Here is a 20723-nt window from a genome sequence, read left to right on the forward strand (position 1 = left end):
AGTGCCACAGCATGTTGAAAATGTATGAATGTATCACTAAGTGCGTTTAATGTTGAAAATATACTAGGAAATTGTTGCATGTCATTTGCATACTACATAGAGCAATGACAGTCACAGACAATTTAGAATTTACTTTGGTAAACCTAGCCCATCAATATATGGAACTGACAGAAGGTTAAGTCTATGAGATGAGATGAGGCGAGATCTGGGGAGGGGGATGTCAGACACAGCTAGTATCTGGAAAGCAGCCTACCAACAAACAGTTGTGATTATTAACATCACTCATACTTCTTGTATCATTTTTAGGTTTTACATGGAGGGCACGTCTGCCATTCATGAAAAGATAGTGTATTCTACTTATGTTTTATGGTGCTTTTCATCTTTGGGAGAGCCTGCTTATGCCATTGGCGTTATCCATTAGAACCTTTAGCATTGGCTTGAGACATGTTCAAAGACGGCTTGCTTCAGTCCAAAGGAGTATTTCAGTCTCACAATTTTTCGCTTTGGCTTTGCATTTTAAAGTATTTGTCACTAGCGTAATCTAATTTCCCTTTAATGCGAATGCTCCATAAAATCTATGGCCCTTACGACAATGGTGGTTTATAGGACCATTGACCACAATTGCAGTGGACAGGAGACTGCCCGACAATCAGTTGGTGGTCCCACTGGGCAATTATAATAGGACTGCCATTGTGTCACTTGCAAATCGATTTTTTCTGCTAGCGAGGGCAACATTACCTCCACGGCCTTGGAAAAGAGCAGTTTTTGAATAACCACGCACCGTGTGCCAGGCACCATCTGGTGCCTGACACACAGTGCACTGGTGTGTGCAATGCAGTATATTTGCCCACGGGGCCAATTAGCAGGGGGCCCCCAAAGTCTGTTTCTGTGCGCCTTTTCATGGCGGTCGGACACCCATGAAAACGCAGTCGGAAAAGGACATTGCAATCACTGCGCAGGCACCGCTGCAATGGCAATGGTATGGATACGATTCTGACTGCCAACGCAACAGGATTTTAGATCTTCTCTCCTACAGCCCAAAAGATGGGTCAGTGGATGGAGTAGTCTTTTCAGACACCCTCTCTGCCCAACAGCAGACTGACTGCAAGCAAGTCTTGCAGCAGTATGCTAGTCTCTTTTCCCTGACCCCTGGTCTGACCAACTGGTGTACCCAGGATGTAGACACTGGTGACAGTAACCCTGTCAAAAACAAGATCTATCGACAATCAGACCAAGTCAAGGAAAGCATCAAAGCTGAAGTCAGCAAGATGCTGGAGTTAGGGGTTATTGAACCCTCTGAGAGCCCCTGGTCTAGCCCAGTGGTTCTGGTCCCCAAGCCTCATCCACAGGGTGGAAAGAGAGAGATGAGGTTATGTGTGGACTATAGAGGGCTCAACTCTGTCACCAAGGCAGATGCTCACCCCATTCCAAGAGTAGATGAATTGATAGACAAATTGGGGGAAGCCAAATTTCTCAGTACCTTTGACTTAACTGCAGGGTACTGGCAGAATGGCATGGCCCCAGGAGCAAAAGAGAAAACAGCATTATCCACACCTGATGGGCACTATCAGTTTACTGTAATGCCTTTTGGGTTAAAGAATGCCCCTGTCACCTTCCAGAGGTTGGTGAATCACGTCCTGACTGGGCTGGAGTCCTTTAGTGCAGCTTATCTTGATGATATTGCTGTCTTCTGCTCCACATGGCCGGATGACCTGGTTAACCTTGGGAAGGTTTTACAAGGCCTGCAGTCTGCAGGTCTAACTATCAAGGCATCCAAATGCCAGATAGGGCAGGGCACTGTGGTGTACTTGGGCCACCTTGTTAGTGGAGGCCAGGTACAACCCTTACAGCCCAAGATCCAGAGTATCATGGAATGGGCAGCTCCAACAACCCAGACCCAAGTCAGGGCATTCCTTGGCTTGACTGGGTACTACAGGAGGTTTGTGAAGGGATATGGGTCTATTGTGACTCCCCTCACAGAAATCACTTCCAGAAAAATGCCCAAGAAACTGGACTGTTAGCTACCAAAAGGCTTTTGACACCCTAAAAAAAGCAATGTGCTCAGCACCAATTTTAAAAGCACCAGATTAATCCAAGCAGTTCATAGTGCAGACTGATGCCTCTGAGCTAAGGATAGGAGCGGTCCTATCCCAGATCAATGAAGAAGGCCAAGACTAACCTGTTGCTTTTATAAGCAGGAGGCTACTCCCCAGAGAGCAGCGTTGGAGTGCCATTGAGAGGGAGGCCTTTGCTGTGGTTTGGTCCCTGAAGAAGTTGAGGCCCTACTTATATTTATATTTTTCTATTTATATTTATATCTATAAAGATTTTTATAGTGCGAACAAGATCCCGAGGGATAACAGAACGCTTTACAATATGAAGGGAGGAAGACAACAAATATCAGAGGCAATATCCAGAAGAGTACGGGAGGGAAAGACAATACATTATAGAATACAAATAGTAGGGTAATACAATAAAACAAATGTAGGGGGTAAACAAGGGTGAAACACAATGTTCAGGAGGGGAGCTGTAACAAAACAAGAACAAAGTCAGCAGGAGAACTGTCAACGGGCCTTTGCGACTAACCCTATTAGGGTATGAATTTGTTCATTAGGAATCTTTTTGCTTCCAATTTGAACGCTGTCAATGAGAAGATTCTGTGAATTTCCGGTGGGAGAGAGTTCCACATTTTAGGGGCGGCAACTTCTCTTTTTCTTAAGGATACGAGGTTTCAGGAGGAGGGTGGAGGCACTTCTTGAGGCCCTTACTCCACAGGATAAAGTAAGTTTTTCTGCAAGGTACGTAGGAGTATTTAGTTGAAGGGCTTTGTGAGAGAGAACAGCAATCTTTAATTGAATTTGTGCTTTGAAGGGCAGCCAATTGAGGGATTTAAGGACTGGTTATATATGATCTTTTCGCTTAGAATCCATAACCAGTCTAGCAGCTGAGATGAGTGCAGCCCTTAGTGGAGCCAGAACGTATTTGGGAAGGCCACAGCGGGTAGCACTGCCATAGTCTAGCCTCAGCAAGACAAGCGCTTTAAACACTTGCTTGAAATCATTTGGGGGAAGGAAAGGTTTGATATTTCTTAGAGTTCTCATCAAGTGGTTGGCTCCTTTACATACATTGCTGATGTGACTTTTCATGTTCAGGTGCTTGTCTATAGTGATACAGAGAGACTTGGCTGCGTTTACGATAAGAGGCGTACAGTTGAAAGCAGTTAGGTGGCTCAGCCAGAGGTCTAACTTGGGAATGTGATTCCCAGGGGGGGGGGAGATGAGCAGGAATTCCGTTTTTGAGGTGTTGAGCAGTAGATGATTTCCGTTAACCATTATGAAACTCACTTCCTGGTTCAAACTGACCACAGACCTCTCAGATGGCTAATACAAATGAAACGGGGAAAATCCCAAACTACTAAGATGGTCCATCTCCCTACAGGGAATGGACTTTGAAGTGGAACACCGACCAGGGACTGCCCATGCCAATGCAGATGGACTTTACAGGTTCTTCCACTTAGACAATGAAGACTCCCTAGGGCAAGGTTAGTCTCATCACCTTTCGTTTGGGGGGTGCGAAAGTGCAATCTTTCTTGTATAGGTATGCCTCCACTTTTTGCTGAATTGCTGACTTGCTGACTTGCTTGCATGTTTTGACTGAGTGTGCCCTGGGCTCCTGCCAACCAGGTTCCCAGGGCCTGTGTTCCTTCCCTAAAACTGTGTTTAAACTAAAACCAAATTGGCATCTCTGGCCACCTTATAAACAACTTGATACTTAGTTCCCCAGGCTAGAAAGAGGTGAGAGAACAAACACGGAGTGTATGGAGCTAAGGGAGCGTGTCAGTCAGTCAGGGAACAAGGTGTTCCCTTGTTGGAACTAGGGGACCTCACACACCCAGACGGGAGCCTAGGTGTCATGCTTCATCATCGGTCTCCTGCTCCTCGTCAGACTGGCGCTGCAATGTCTGACGGGCGCCGTAGGCGCTCTTTGATGGAGATCTTTTGTTCCAGCCAGTTTTTGCGTGAGGGTGAGGGGTCTGGTGTAAGTGTAGTCGTGAGTGAAAAGGTGAGGTTTAAAAGAAGGTAAGTCAGTCCACAATGAACTTTATTTGGGGTGGCTGACTCCCTAGTTTAAAAGGGTGGGAGGGGAGAAAGGGACTGTTTAGGCTACAGTAAACTTACTCAACCCTCTAAAAAGGTCGACATGTTTCATGCCAATGTGGCAATTCTTCAGGACCTCAAGTGGGTACTACACAGTGAAAAATGAAAAATAAATAAAGTATCTAAATACAACCTCAATGGGTCAATCTGGAAGCAAGCCAGCAGGTCTTGCTCTGGAGGGGAACCCTAGGAACAACCCTAAAGGGCCCCGCAGTCTGTTCACGTGGGGCAGTTCAAGTGGTAAAGTACCTGAGACGAAGAGCTGCCAGGGCGGAAAACCTACCCACACCACGGAGCGCTCCTGCCGGTAGCGCGGAACAGCTGTTGGCTTGCTTCCAGATTGACCCATTGAGGTTGTATTTAGATACTTTATTTATTTTTCATTTTTCACTGTGTAGTACCCACTTGAGGTCCTGAAGAATTGCCACATTGGCATGAAACATGTCGACCTTTTTAGAGGGTTGAGTAAGTTCACTGTAGCCTAAACAGTCCCTTTCTCCCCTCCCACCCTTTTAAACTAGGGAGTCAGCCACCCCAAATAAAGTTCATTGTGGACTGACTTACCTTCTTTTAAACCTCACCTTTTCACTCACGACTACACTTACACCAGACCCCTCACCCTCACGCAAAAACTGGCTGGAACAAAAGATCTCCATCAAAGAGCACCTGCGGCGCCCGTCAGACATTGCAGCGCCAGTCTGACGAGGAGCAGGAGACCGATGATGAAGCATGACACCTAGGCTCCCGTCTGGGTGTGTGAGGTCCCCTAGTTCCAACAAGGGAAGACCTTGTTCCCTGACTGACTGACACGCTCCCTTAGCTCCATACACTCCGTGTTTGTTCTCTCACCTCTTTCTAGCCTGGGGAACTAAGTATTAAGTTGTTTATAAGTTGATTGGACGAATACTTTGGACCCCGTAAAATATTGTCCACCCCTGGTTCCTTTTTTGTAATTTAATCTCTGGCCACCTGTCAGCCCCTAGTAAATGGTACCCTAGGTACCCAGGGCATGGTGACCAGACTAGACCCCTAAGGTCTGCAGCACTTATTGTGCCACCCTTAGGGGCCCTGTACCCTGACACCCACACACTAGCTTTGCAGGCTGAGTGTCTAAGTACAGAACTAAACAGAGAGTCAACATGGCACACATCCCTGTGTGCCATGCCCACAAAGCTCACTGGCCTGGCATCCATCAGTCACCCCTCTAGCTGGGTGCCCTATGCCAGTGGTGTGGGCACAGGTGCATAAGCCCTGTGCCCCTACAGTACCCAGGGCCATTCCTGGGCACTGTAAGTGCAGTGCTGCCATTAAGAGTATATGGTGCTGGGAGGTTGTCATTACGAACTCCACAGCACCATGATGGCTTCACTGAAGACTTAGAAGTTTGATATTAAACTTCCAAGCACATTAAACCCGCACTGATGCCAATGTGGGATTTAATGTAAAATGCACAACAGAGGGCATCTTAGAGATGCCCCCTGAAACCTAACCAACTCCCAGTGTCCTGACTGTGTGGCTACTGAGGCTGCCACCACCAGACATGTTTCTGGACCCCCTTGGTCGAGAGCCTGCCAGTCTCGGGGCCTGAAACAATGCACATCCTGGAACGAGGTGCCAAGCCTCCTCCCCCTGGATGGGCAGGGGAAGCTTCAACGGCATACCGCCTTTGTGAGCTTCTCCAGGCCACTTGCTGTACTCAACAACTGGCCCCCACTGGTTCTGACCCCCACTCTGGCGGGAAGAATGGCGGGAAACCCTAAGTGAGGAAAGGGGGGTGTGCCAGCCTATGCCAACCCAACCCCTCAGGTGGGAGAGGCGTGGTGAAGCATAATTCCGGACTTCAGCCATCTTGAAGATGGGGAGCGCTGCTCAATCACAGCTAGGCTCCTGCCCCCCTCCCACAGGAGAGGAGCAGGCTAGGGGAGGCACCCTCCCCAGGACAGGGATCCAGTGGTCCCTGCCCTTGCCCTACTTGTAACGCCCCTAAATTTAGTATTTAGGGGCACACTGAACCTTCCTTCCTCAGATTCCGACTGAAACAAGAGGAAGAACAAGAAACAAGAAGACCTGCCGTGCAGCTGCTAACAAAGGATGACACCCACTGACTTAGCCCCAGAACACTACAGGCCTGTTGATCCTTGACCCTGCTCCTGCGAAACTCCGGCGTCTCCTGCAGACAGCAACCTTGTAAACCCCGGAGGACCTGCCTGTCTTGAACATTCCAAAAGACTGGGACTCCCACAAGCAGTGGTTCTGCTCAAACAGCAATACCCCTGGTTCCAGCCAGGAACCGCGAATCCAGCCCACTCTGCACCCGCCGAGCCCGGGCTATGCCTGAGTGAACCAAGACCACAAGGACGTCCCCCGGTGACTGGGACCCGAAGTCCAGTGCCCAAAGACCCTCCTCGACGAACCAGACGACGCTTGCAGCCTCAGAACCAGGGACCCCTCCAACCGCGACCAGCTGAGCTTAAGATTTCCCGAAGGCAAAAGACACCCCTGCCCCCTGTGCCTTCCTCTGGGGTACCTACCTCTTCTCCAAGATCCCAACTTACCTCTCGAAGTGGTGGTCGCACCTGAAGAATCTCCGTCCCCGAGCCTGCAGCCTTTGTTCAATTTTTAACTTTCCCATTGGATAACATTGAGCGTCCGACGGCTCAAAAGCACCCTGCTCCCAGCTGCCCGAGTGCTGCTGGAAGTGCTACTACTACCCTACTCTACTTCCAAACTTGCCCTGAGTAAGTGACCAGGAGCTCAGGTCCCACAGCCGTGTGGCCAGCTTGCTTGCAGCCACCAACCAAATGCCTCCTACCCTCCATTGGATTGCATTGGGCCTATTCTCTCTGCACCCGGCTGCCCCTGTGCCACTGAGGGTGTAACTACTGTACCTTTCTGACCCTGGGAGACCCCTGAGTCTATACCCAGAACCTTAACTCCACCACTCGAGTACTTACCTAAAAGCCGATAACTCAGTTTCCTTCCATAGGTTAACATTGACTGGTTTTACTTGAAATTTCTTCTACGTGTGGAGTTTTGAAACTTTAAAATATTCATCTAAAATCAGCCGAATAACGAATTTCGAATTACTCAGCTGTGATCCGGAGAGAACCCAGTACTGTGCCTTTTAGCCCAGTATTGAACCGAAAAAGTCATATAACTATACTTACCAGTAACGTGAATGTTCTTCCATAGGAAACCATTGACTGTTTTTCTGTGAAATTTCTTCTAAGTGTCGATTTTTGCAAACTACAAATATTCTTTAAAAATCGTACCAACTACCAAAACGTAATTACTTACCTGTCTTAGGTAGAGGTCCCAGTGTTGAACCTAGGGGTCCAGTACTGTATTACCAAAGTAACGGGAACCTACTTTACCGGTGACTTGAATTTCCTCCCATAGGATAACATTGCTTGGTTTTGACTGAAAAGTTTTTGTCAACTTTGAAAATACATTTATATTCTTTCAAAATCACCACTGTAACCAAAACGCGTTTACTTAAATGTTTACAGCTTATGTCCCAGGACTGAATCCAGGATCCATTCCTGTGGTTAGAAAAGTAATCCATAAAGTAATCTATTGCATTTATGTAGAAAACCCAATTGAGTTCAATGTTAAATTCAGTTTGAAATTGTGTTGCCTATTGCAACCACTGTAGCTATTGTACTTACCAAGTCTATTACCTTTTTACAAAGTAATTACCTAAAGTCACTCATATTGAGAAAAGTATATTTTGATACCTGTTGGTTCAAGAAATAAAACAACTATATCTTTTGATATAAAAACAATTGGCCTAGAGTTCAGTTCTTGAGTGTGTGAGATCATTTGCTGACTGAGTGTGTACAACAAATGCTTTACACTGTCCTCTGATACAGCCTTACTGCTCGACCAAGCCACCACTTTAGAGAGTAAGGTTATATCTAACTTTAACCTCTGCCATACCTCTGGAGACTGGTGACTCTATACACACTGTACCTTACTTTGGTCCAGTATATATAGAGCCACTTTCTCACACCTCTTTGTCAGTGGGCTTGCCACCAACGACTTGTTGGTACGGGTCCCACCAATATCAAATCAGGCCCTAAGATAGTAGATTAGAAAGTGCAGTATATTTTGAAGTCCATACCATATAGTAATGTAAATGCAAGGCCATGAATGATAATTAGATCTGCGCCATAGGAAGAAAAGGTAGTATGCTAGTATGCAAATACATCAAAATATATTTCTATTTATTATATAAATGTATTATTTCCATTTGCTCTATGTTCAATAAACCCCTTTTTTCAACAAGTTTGTTTTTTCAATACACTTCTCAGCAACGGAGAATTGTTTGCGTAGAATATCCACACCTCAGAAATATTTTATGTAGCTGGATAGGCCTTGGCCATGACTGAACCAATTATTTCTTTGGAGCACATAAGCACCAGTTTATATTGTTGTACTAAGCAAACTTAAATGAGAACACACTCCTCAAGTGTGTCACCTTTGCTGATCTTTCTTGTACAAATGTCCTCAATGTTACATTAAGACTCTAAGGGCCAGATGTAGGTAGCCTAAACCAGTCTGTTACGGCCGAAATTACTGAATTTCGTTATATGATCCAAGTGGATGATATAATCTTTGCTTATTACTGCTAATGGCCATGTGCCTCTTCATAGCCAATCAAGGTTATTTCATGCACTACATCCGACTGGAGCATTATCTTCATTAAGCAAAAGTTCTAAAGCCTCATCCCCACATCCACTGTTTTCTTGCCAGAACCATGGACTTAAATGCTGGTTCCTGCTATCTCTCTTCCAACAATCTTGCAAGGAATTTGTTAGATCATTTCAGTGTTCCAAGTTGTAGTCACACACCTCCTAGCCACCAGGGGCAGTATTATACCATGTGGCACATTTTCCTTGATAGCACCGGGCAAAATCTCTGTCAATGGGTCGATGCATACATTTAGAATGATATGAGAGAAGGGTGGTCCCCCACCAATGGACAATATTTGAGAAGTGTACTGTAGCCCATTTCCAACTGACTGTAAGTACAATACAATGAACTCATGATCTGCCCAACAACACATTTCATGAATTGCTTATTTGACGATCTGCTATGTTGAGGAATTAAATCTCTTCTGGATTGCTTTCATTAGGCCTGCAGCTATCACTTACATGAGTTTTGGCACATAGGGTTAATTTATTGATTAAAACGCTTAGATTCCTGAAACACAATTACAATATTAACAATATTACACTAATCAAAAATCCACAAAGGCTACCCAACTAACCTAACAAACAGAAAAATATACAATCTATCCGTTGTTTTGAATCGATCACATTTGATCTTTTACTGGGTGGTTTAGGTGTCTATGATGGCTGTAAGATGTTTTCAGGAAATAGCATTGCACTATGTGTAGTCTGTGTTGGAGTACCTTAGATCCAGTCCCCTAAAGTCCCCAATGATATCCTGCCACTAGAGATTCGTCCAGTTTTGGGTGGAGGGGGCAATGAAGTGAGGTATCGTGTATATTCTTGAAATCTCCTGAAGTCTGAAAGTTGTTCATTCTGGACTCTAGGGGCATATACAGTTTCGGAATAATCTAGGTCCACTGCAATACCTTCTGCTTTACAATATCTTTTCCATAACAATTATTTTTCTGTTTCAATGTTACATGCTTTACTGTTGTATTTTGTTGAACCTCAGTATAGCCTGAATTGCATTTAAAATAAACCGATTGATCAATCATAATAATGATCTTTCCTAATATCAAATGATTGAACAGATTTGTATTGCCAAAATATAAAGTCTCCAGGTTGACAAAACATTTTCATCTGTTCAGTTCTAGGTAAAATCCGCAGTGCAGTGGGAAGTGGCCAGCTTCTTATGTCTCAGAAGTTCCAGCAGTTTTACTGGTTGTGTCAACAGAATTTGGTAAGTGAGGTTTCATTGGTAGTTCTGAGTGGTAGCAACAGATATTTATTGATGATAATAAATATTGTAAAAATATTCAAACTCAATATCAAAACAATGTATGTGTTTGTTGTAAATAAGTACAATTGTGAAGAGAACCCATAATGCATGATTGAGAAAAAGAAGAAGTATTTCTATTATTAACTGAAATATTCATACAAAATTATGGGGCACAAACATATAAAATTTGTGAATCCAAACACATCATAGCGTTTAGACTATAATGGATGGAGATCGACTAATTTTATGAAATTCCCATCATTCTAGTGAGAAGGCTATGGAAATCTACATATATTGTAGATCCCTGACAGGTACTGAAGACAAGATGCATACATACCTCAGTAGAATATTCATGTGGTAGAAATAGGAAAAATGGTTCCCCAAAACTTCAAATGTATTTAAACCTGACTTTTGCAGGCGTACCTTTCCAGTGTGGGACAAAATATGCATAACGTTTGGAATTACCCACCAACCTAAATGTATTTGGGTGTTCAACCTTTTTTCTGACTAACCGGCAAGGAATGTCCTTTACCTATAAATAACTGCAGCTGTGAAGCACAGGGTAATCTACAAAGTTACAATTGTCCACAAGAGCATTGCACAGCCTGTTGGTAGAATGTCTGCTGAGCCTGATTCTCGGAATTGTTATCAGGACATTTCTGTCCCACAGATTTTTATTTATGCATGTACATTGTGCTTATGTAAGCACAAACATTGTGAATTAGGCAAAAGGTTGCAACATTTATAAAGTTGAACTGCATCAATGCTTATTGCAGTTTTCATTTCACATCGCTACAAATAAAGTAAGTGCTTATTTAAAAAAAACTGTTCACAGGGTAGGCAAATGTTAAATATGTTAAGTGTGCAACACACCACGCTTCTTAATAACTCAAGTCACTTTTCATAGATTGCTTTTTAATACACTGAACACACTACACGTCTTCAATACGTTGTGGAAGATGCTACAGCCACAGTTTTAGTGCTGAAGTGCATTTGAATGACTATCAAGTGTATGGTAAAATAAGATGTAGCAGAATCTCATCTCATTCACCACAGTTGTCATAATGGAGCCATCATGGAGACTCTGTCCTCCCAACCAGTGTACTTCCTTTCATTCACCCCAGAGCTCTATGGGATGTGTCTGTTTTAGCTTCCAGAGACTGCTTAAATATTTATTAACTCTGAACAGAAGGTCAAGAGTTGAGCAACTGAAGATCTAGGGCAATTAATATGTGGAGCTGCCTTGTTAAAGTAGCTGTTTAAAAATCTTCTATGTCTGTAATTGTAATAATAATAACCAGAAAGAATTTAACAATGACTCTTAATCTAATGCTAGAGAATGATATCTTTAAAGAATAACAAGAAAGCTATGTTTAATTTATTAGATACTTTTCTGCTGCTTACCCAATTATATTACAGTCCTGCGAGTTACTGTTAGTATTGCATTCTGTGCACGTCATCCTCATTCAAATGGTCTCTGTTGCCCTAGATAAACCATAGGCCAGGGTACATTGTAATTAAAAAGGGGGTCATGAACGTTTGCGTTTTACATGTCATGGTAGTGACAAACCCCTACATTTATTTTTTACTACTGTGAGGCCTACCTCTCCCATAGAATAACATTGGGTTGCCTCATTACATTTAATAAGTGCTAACCTTTGATTGTGAACAGGTAAAACATTTTGTGTTTGGTGTGTGATAAATTGTAATTTAAAACTCTCTTTAATGGTAAACCTGGATTTGAAGTTACAATTTTGAAAATACCACTTTTAGAAAGGTGGCATTGTACTGCCCTAACTATTTGATGCCTGCAAGTTGTTCCTGGATCACATGACTTAGTGAAGTTGCAGTTGGATCTCATCTATTCCTCCCAGATAGCCTCACAATAGAACTATTATATGTTCTTGGATGGGCCATCACTGGAAGGACGGGGAGTGTGGAGCTGGGCACAGCCCCACTTGCAAATCAATCCACGTTGCCCTGCCTTCACACGAAAGACTTGTCAGCCCTGAATTGTTCATGCAGCCAGCTTGGAGTGAGAGCAGGAGAGGCAGGAAACCTCAAGCCCTTCAAAGAGAATTCTCTAGAAAGTTCTCCTTCTTCAAAGAAGGCACAGCAGGAATAAAAAAATATGACCCTCAGACCCACTGTTCAGTTCACCTTCTGAACTTAAGGAGGGCCTGCTGCATACTTCAGAAGATTTCTTTGCTGCACCTGGAAGGACTGTTTTGCTCCCTGAAGTCTTTCTTGACCCCCTCAGAGGCCTTCCCTGCTGCTTGAGCCCCGTTCCACTTCTTGAACCCAAGACTACTAGTGTGACTGCAAGGGCTAGTTGGCTGGCCTCCTGAGCTGAGCCTCAGGGACAGAGAAGGATCCAACCAACTTGAACCAGTACCTGGACCCAGCCTGAGTAAATTCCAACCCTCAAAGTGGTGCCTATATGGTCCTGGACTCTTGTGAATGGTGCTAAAGATGCCAGATAGCCAAACTCTAATTCTTGGGACAGAGACCATTTTTACTAAAAACTGCTCTGAGAACCGAGAGGGTACCGGAACCAACGTGCTCCTCTGTCTGCCCAAGGTGCTTCATCGGTCAGCCTGACTTCATTCCAACTCCTGCTACATTCTCCTACGCAGCAGCAAATCCTGTTCAGCGGTCCTTCGCAAAAGGGGCACTCAGCATTTTGGAGTCCTCGTCGGCCCTCCAGCCTCGTACTGCTGGAGAAGTTAAACTTCCAAAAAAGAGAAGTTGAATGTGGAAATCGTCACTGCGACTTTGAACCGCAGTTCCTGGATGATGATGCCTCCTCCTCGGACACCGTCTGCAGCCTCGTGTTGCTGAACTTCTACCTTCTCAGGACATTTTCCTTTAGATTTCTTCTAACTCCAAAGGTACGTGCTGACCGAGCCTAAAACACTTTTTGTATCCAACTCATGTTCCATCACAGTCAGCCATATTTTTCAGCTTTCACCCAGTCTCACGTAACTAGATGTATGAAGTTGGCACTTGGATCTTTTATTAGGTAGTTTTTACCTGAAACATCTGATGCCTGCATTCATTGGTTTCATGTGCCGGAGTGTTTAAAGCATGCCTATGAGCTGGATCTTACAAACTTATATCTAAATTGGACACCTATGCCGTGAGGTCCCACAAATTGCACCCCAACTTTTCAAGGTTACGGGAGCAGCTCTTCCGAGTCACATCTAATGCTCCTACGACCCCCAGAGACAGCACTTTGGGGCCAGGACTCACTCTAATAGAGGTCAACAGCAAGATCCAGGCTAGGTCCAGTTGGTAATGGTCAACAGGTCACTTCAGCAAAAAGACCTCTTGCAGCTTCTTTTGTTCCAGTAGCTACAAAGGAAATCATCCCTGGAGTCCTATTCTTTGTCTGGATTACAAGATGAAGCAAGTCCAGTCCTTTAGGACAACTTCAGGGCTCCTCTCAGTTCACAGATAGCAATTCCAGTTCTCTTCTGATCTTCTGCATGTCCAGAAAGTGTTCTGACGAGGGTACCTTGTGGTTTTACATTTATGGTTGGCTCGAGCTACTGGGCGGGCAGTGAATCCTGGCTCTCCCCCAAGCAATGGGGGTACAATTTCCCATGGGCAACCCTACCCACTTTTTCAGCAGTTCCTGTTTACTCTGGTACCAACAATCCCACCCTCCTACAATCCAAGATGGGGAAACATTTTCTCCCTTGAGTCTGTGTGTCCGCCTATCGGTGCGTCCACTAAAGTGAGTAGCCTCCTCCTTTTTGGTCAATCAAAACGGGTTAGGGGTAGCTTCCCTCCCATTGAAGCCTGTCTGGTCTTCTTGTAAGTGGAAGAAAAACACCTCACAAAGCCATTGTTACTGTTATTGGAACAGTTTTCAAGCCTCATTAAGGTCAAGTACTGAAAGGGTAACTACTAGCAGGCTGGTGCAAATTAGCCTCTAGAAGCTACAGGCAAAGAAAAAAAGAACATTCTAAGTGTCATTTTTCCAAAATGTTTATTAAAAATATAACTGTATCTTTAGATTGGATTTTTAACAAATATTACATTTAGAGGTTGATCTGGTTTTCTAGGTTGTTCCCAACTAAAGATAGCAGAATTAATATTCAATCATGTAATCTAGTTTTCCTCATAGGGCCTTCTCATTGTAGATACATGGTAACATTAGGAGCCGCTTTTAGATTTTGGCGGGATTCCCGTCGTCCCTCCATGGTGGCGGTTACAAGTGCTCCATCGAGCTGATGGAGTCCCACTCTCCATATATAGATGTTGGCTGGTTGAACCCCTGCACCCATCAACGGACTGTTTACTGTTGCTTAAGTGGCGCACCTCCGTCAATACTGCGGACTCCTCTGCTGATTAACAGTACTCCGTCGCCACTGGGCCGGTGGGTTTGCACCAAGCCTATTTAGATTTCTCCTTTGTGCTAGCATTATCCTAGATGTGGATTCCTGATGGACTGAGTCTCTGGTGGACTTGAGGCTGGTAAGTACTACTTATTGATGTGTCACTACACATATATGTTTGCGTTCATTTTGCCTTGATAAGTTGCACTATGAACACCCCTGCATTACACATACAAAACAAATTGCATGTAAGAGCAATGTAAAAATACTAGAGCCCAAACAAATGTTAACACATGATTCATAGTAAAACAAGTGAAACAGAAGCTTACTTTAGATCCCAGCTACAACGGAGTTGATTAGCGTCATGGTCAAGTCGTAGCAGCAGAGAAAGGAACTGGACAATGGGGTACAAGACAGAAACGGAAGTTGAAAGCAAAAAAAAGGTATGTTTCTAACTCATTTCCTTTGATTCTGCCAGCTCAAGGATGGAGGTGTCCCCGCACAGGTTCCTTGACATAAAGGCACATCATGATTGGCCTGGGGTAATGTTGGCTGGACTCCCTCCAACAGCTACTTTTGCCTATAATGCCACTGACATGGGAGGAAAATTCTGAAAGGGAGACGGTGGCACTTGGACGAACTATCATCCATAGATCCGCCAACAACTAAATAGAGTGGGCGTACCACCAAGTAAGCGGATGGTGAAACCGTCAGAAAAGTGACGACGGGACTAGATTTGTTAGGATCTAAATCAGGTCCTAACTTTCTACATATCCCACATTAAATGCCATGCACACTGCATTCTGGGTTAGAAGGCATACATGGGTTGATGTTTTATTATTTCAAATTTGATTTACCTGTCAAAAAGAATTATTTTAACAGGTCAGACTAGAGTTTGAACTGTGGCATTCATGCTTCACTGTTACACTGTAACCCGTGTATTTCCTGTCAAACTAGTGAATGGCACGATGGGTGCTGCAGTCAACAGGTGACATTTAATTTTCCATCCTATGGTTGTATTTCTGCATCCTGTATTATCGCCTTATAGGAAAGTTAAATTAGGAGTTAGCTAGTTTTACCTAATGTTACAGATCAGAGAACATGCAATGGGACTGGATTATCAATGTCCCAGTGCACAGAGTCAATAAATCAGCAGCACCAGTCCAAAACAAATGGTGACCCTGCCAAAAAGGGCACTTTCCCACATGGTTCATTTGAACATCATGAGTGCTTCAAAACATGTAGTACAAATAAGAAAATGCAGATTGTGAAATACTACCTGCTGGTGTACATGTGTTTTGGAATGAGTCAGGGAGCAACAGATGCAATACAGTATGTAGTTTTACGCATGCTGACATGGCATGTATCATAACTGATAGCAGCTAAATTAACCCTGGGCGGCCAGCTACGCTCCGTGCACGGAGTGCGCGTAGTGCCGTCTCCTACGCATTTTGCGTAGCGGTCGTAGCCAGGCGGCACTACGCGCGCTCCGCAGACGGTGCGTAGCCGGCCGCCACCCGCCTCCCTCCCGCCCTCCCTAAATATTTAAATAAAAGGATAGAAAGGTTTTAAAAACACTTACCTTTGTCCGCCGCGTCCCCGGGGCTCCCTCTCCCGTCCCTGGATTCGCGCCGCCGCCATTTCGGATACTAATGCGCATGCGCGGGCGGCCGCGCATGCGCATTTCTCATGAGAAATGCGCATGCGCGGGCACCCGCGCATGCGCATTAGTATCCGAAATGGCGGCGGCGCGAATCCAGGGACGGGAGAGGGAGCCCCGGGGACGCGGCGGACAAGGTAAATGTTTTTAAAACCTTTCAATCCTTTTATTTAAATATTTAGGGAGGGCGGGAGGGAGGCGGGCGGCGCGCAGTGGGGCTACGCGGAGTGCGCGGGTGGGCGTAGTTTTGCGCCCACTTCGCGTAGCTCCGCGGAGCCCCACTCCGCACACTACGCCCAGGGTTAAGCTAAATGCACTGTGTAATATTGCCTATGATATATGATTGTACTGTTTAACCTGTAGCTTTGCTTAATGCTCTCCCTGGTTGCCCAAAGAATGTGAACCTCACTTATCTATTCTTTCTATTTGCTGTATTCTCCTGGGTGTATGTGTTGACAATGCAGCACACATTGTCTCTGTTGATATGTTACTGGCTGCAATCTGTTGGGTGAGAAGGGCTATTTGAGTATGGCCTTTATATGGAATTTTTGCCAACTACTTTCACGTATTTTTGATCTTCCACATATTTCCAACTAAAATACACTTGTGCTAAGTTGTGATTTATAGCATAATTATTTACAACAAGGGGTGGTGATGGACAAAGTCTCTGAATTAAGCAGAGTACTCTCACCCAGTCAAGAGATCAGGGCTAGATCCAACACCGTTTTTTAGCTCATTGCACCATCCCAGTTTCAGAACCTGGCTGTATGCAAATTAGTCTGTCCCTGGCCCAGTGCATCATGGGAACAGGGCAGACCAGACTACAAAAGCCAATTCTTACACTGGGAAGGAAACAAGCTTCCGGGGACCGGTTTCTGGCATTTCAGCCGTCTTCGGCCCGGCTTGCTTGAATCCTGATGGTGCAATGAGCAAGGGACTCACATCTGAGTATACCCTTCCACGCTTAGGGTGGACAAAATTATTTACAACAAGGGGTGGTGATGGACAAAGTCTCTGAATTAAGCAGAGTACTCTCACCCAGTCAAGAGATCAGGGCTAGATCCAACACCGTTTTTTAGCTCATTGCACCATCCCAGTTTCAGAACCTGGCTGTATGCAAATTAGTCTGTCCCTGGCCCAGTGCATCATGGGAACAGGGCAGACCAGACTACAAAAGCCAATTCTTACACTGGGAAGGAAACAAGCTTCCGGGGACCGGTTTCTGGCATTTCAGCCGTCTTCGGCCCGGCTTGCTTGAATCCTGATGGTGCAATGAGCAAGGGACTCACATCTGAGTATACCCTTCCACGCTTAGGGTGGACAAAATTATTTACAACAAGGGGTGGTGATGGACAAAGTCTCTGAATTAAGCAGAGTACTCTCACCCAGTCAAGAGATCAGGGCTAGATCCAACACTGTTTTTTAGCTCATTGCACCATCCCAGTTTCAGAACCTGGCTGTATGCAAATTAGTCTGTCCCTGGCCCAGTGCATCATGGGAACAGGGCAGACCAGACTACAAAAGCCAATTCTTACACTGGGAAGGAAACAAGCTTCCGGGGACCGGTTTCTGGCATTTCAGCCGTCTTCGGCCTGGCTTGCTTGAATCCTGATGGTGCAATGAGCAAGGGACTCACATCTGAGTATACCCTTCCACGCTTAGGGTGGACAAAACTATTTACAACAAGGGGTGGTGATGGACAAAGTCTCTGAATTAAGCAGAGTACTCTCACCCAGTCAAGAGATCAGGGCTAGATCCAACACCGTTTTTTAGCTCATTGCACCATCCCAGTTTCAGAACCTGGCTGTATGCAAATTAGTCTGTCCCTGGCCCAGTGCATCATGGGAACAGGGCAGACCAGACTACAAAAGCCAATTCTTACACTGGGAAGGAAACAAGCTTCCGGGGACCGGTTTCTGGCATTTCAGCCGTCTTCGGCCCGGCTTGCTTGAATCCTGATGGTGCAATGAGCAAGGGACTCACATCTGAGTATACCCTTCCACGCTTAGGGTGGACAAAACTATTTACAACAAGGGGTGGTGATGGACAAAGTCTCTGAATTAAGCAGAGTACTCTCACCCAGTCAAGAGATCAGGGCTAGATCGGAAGCTTGTCTCCTTTCTGGTGAAGAATTGGCTTGGTAGTTTGGTCTGCCCTGTTCCCATGATGCACTGGGCCAGGGACAGACTAATTTGCATATAGCCAGGTTCTGAGCTGGGATGGGGCAGTGAGATAAATAACGGTGATGGATCAAGCCCTGATCTTTGGACTGGGTAAGAGTGGTCTGCTTAATTCAGACACTCTGTTCATCACCACCCCCTTTTCTGTGTCGTTTTTGGCCACTATAGGTGTGGCAGGGTATACTCAGACATGAGTCCCTTTCTCACTGCTCCATCAGGATTCAAGCAAGCCGGGCCGAAGAGGCTGTAATGCCAGAAACCGGTCCCCGGTAGCTTGTCTCCTTTCTGGTGAAGAATTGGCTTGGTAGTTTGGTCTGCCCTGTTCCCATGATGCACTGGGCCAGGGACAGACTAATTTGCATATAGCCAGGTTCTGAGCTGGGATGGGGCAGTGAGATAAATAACGGTGATGGATCAAGCCCTGATCTTTGGACTGGGTAAGAGTGGTCTGCTTAATTCAGACACTCTGTTCATCACCACCCCCTTTTCTGTATCGTTTTTGGCCACTATAGGTGTGGCAGGGTATACTCAGACATGAGTCCCTTTCTCACAGCTCCATCAGGATTCAAGCAAGCCGGGCCGAAGAGGCTGTAATGCCAGAAACCGGTCCCCGGTAGCTTGTCTCCTTTCTGGTGAAGAATTGGCTTGGTAGTTTGGTCTGCCCTGTTCCCATGATGCACTGGGCCAGGGACAGACTAATTTGCATATAGCCAGGTTCTGAGCTGGGATGGGGCAGTGAGATAAATAACGGTGATGGATCAAGCCCTGATCTTTGGACTGGGTAAGAGTGGTCTGCTTATTCAGACACTCTGTTCATCACCACCCCCTTTTCTGTATCGTTTTTGGCCACTATAGGTGTGGCAGGGTATACTCAGACATGAGTCCCTTTCTCACTGCTCCATCAGGATTCAAGCAAGCCGGGCCGAAGAGGCTGTAATGCCAGAAACCGGTCCCCGGTAGCTTGTCTCCTTTCTGGTGAAGAATTGGCTTGGTAGTTTGGTCTGCCCTGTTCCCATGATGCACTGGGCCAGGGACAGACTAATTTGCATATAGCCAGGTTCTGAGCTGGGATGGGGCAGTGAGATAAATAACGGTGATGGATCAAGCCCTGATCTTTGGACTGGGTAAGAGTGGTCTGCTTAATTCAGACACTTTGTTCATCACCACCCCCTTTTCTGTATCGTTTTTGGCCACTATAGGTGTGGCAGGGTATACTCAGACATGAGTCCCTTTCTCACTGCTCCATCAGGATTCAAGCAAGCCGGGCCGAAGAGGCTGTAATGCCAGAAACCGGTCCCCGGTAGCTTGTCTCCTTTCTGGTGAAGAATTGGCTTGGTAGTTTGGTCTGCCCTGTTCCCATGATGCACTGGACCAGGCACAGACTAATTTGCATATAGCCAGGTTCTGAGCTGGGATGGGGCAGTGAGATAAATAACGGTGATGGATCAAGCCCTGATCTTTGGACTGGGTAAGAGTGGTCTGCTTAATTCAGACACTCTGTTCATCACCACCCCCTTTTCTGTATCGTTTTTGGCCACTATAGGTGTGGCAGGGTATACTCAGACATGAGTCCCTTTCTCACTGCTCCATCAGGATTCAAGCAAGCCGGGCCGAAGAGGCTGTAATGCCAGAAACCGGTCCCCGGTAGCTTGTCTCCTTTCTGGTGAAGAATTGGCTTGGTAGTTTGGTCTGCCCTGTTCCCATGATGCACTGGGCCAGGGACAGACTAATTTGCATATAGCCAGGTTCTGAGCTGGGATGGGGCAGTGAGATAAATAACGGTGATGGATCAAGCCCTGATCTTTGGACTGGGTAAGAGTGGTCTGCTTAATTCAGACACTCTGTTCATCACCACCCCCTTTTCTGTATCGTTTTTGGCCACTATAGGTGTGGCAGGGTATACTCAGACATGAGTCCCTTTCTCACTGCTCCATCAGGATTCAAGCAAGCCGGGCCGAAGAGGCTGTAATGCCAGAAACCGGTCCCCGGTAGCTTGTCTCCTTTCTGGAGAAGAATTGGCTTGGTAGTTTGGTCTGCCCTGTTCCCATGATGCACTGGGCCAGGGACAGACTAATTTGCATATAGCCAGGTTCTGAGCTGGGATGGGGCAGTGAGATAAATAACGGTGATGGATCAAGCCCTGATCTTTGGACTGGGTAAGAGTGGTCTGCTTAATTCAGACACTCTGTTCATCACCACCCCCTTTTCTGTATCGTTTTTGGCCACTATAGGTGTGGCAGGGTATACTCAGACATGAGTCCCTTTCTCACTGCTCCATCAGGATTCAAGCAAGCCGGGCCGAAGAGGCTGTAATGCCAGAAACCGGTCCCCGGTAGCTTGTCTCCTTTCTGGTGAAGAATTGGCTTGGTAGTTTGGTCTGCCCTGTTCCCATGATGCACTGGGCCAGGGACAGACTAATTTGCATATA

General features: G+C 45.6%; 1 protein-coding gene across 1 annotated transcript in view; it reads left to right on the top strand.

Annotated features, from left to right (window-relative positions):
• The window catches only part of DLGAP2 (DLG associated protein 2), a 1782978-nt gene that overhangs the window by 1614704 nt on the left and 147551 nt on the right, over nucleotides 1–20723 (top strand). Inside the window, exon 9 of the mRNA XM_078647907.1 lies at nucleotides 9982–10073. Within this exon, the coding sequence (XP_078504033.1) occupies nucleotides 9982–10073 (92 nt within the window). The remainder of the gene's footprint in view (nucleotides 1–9981; nucleotides 10074–20723) is intronic.

This window comes from Lissotriton helveticus, chromosome 6, assembly GCF_964261635.1.
Source record: "Lissotriton helveticus chromosome 6, aLisHel1.1, whole genome shotgun sequence".
Classification (NCBI taxonomy): domain Eukaryota; kingdom Metazoa; phylum Chordata; class Amphibia; order Caudata; family Salamandridae; genus Lissotriton; species Lissotriton helveticus.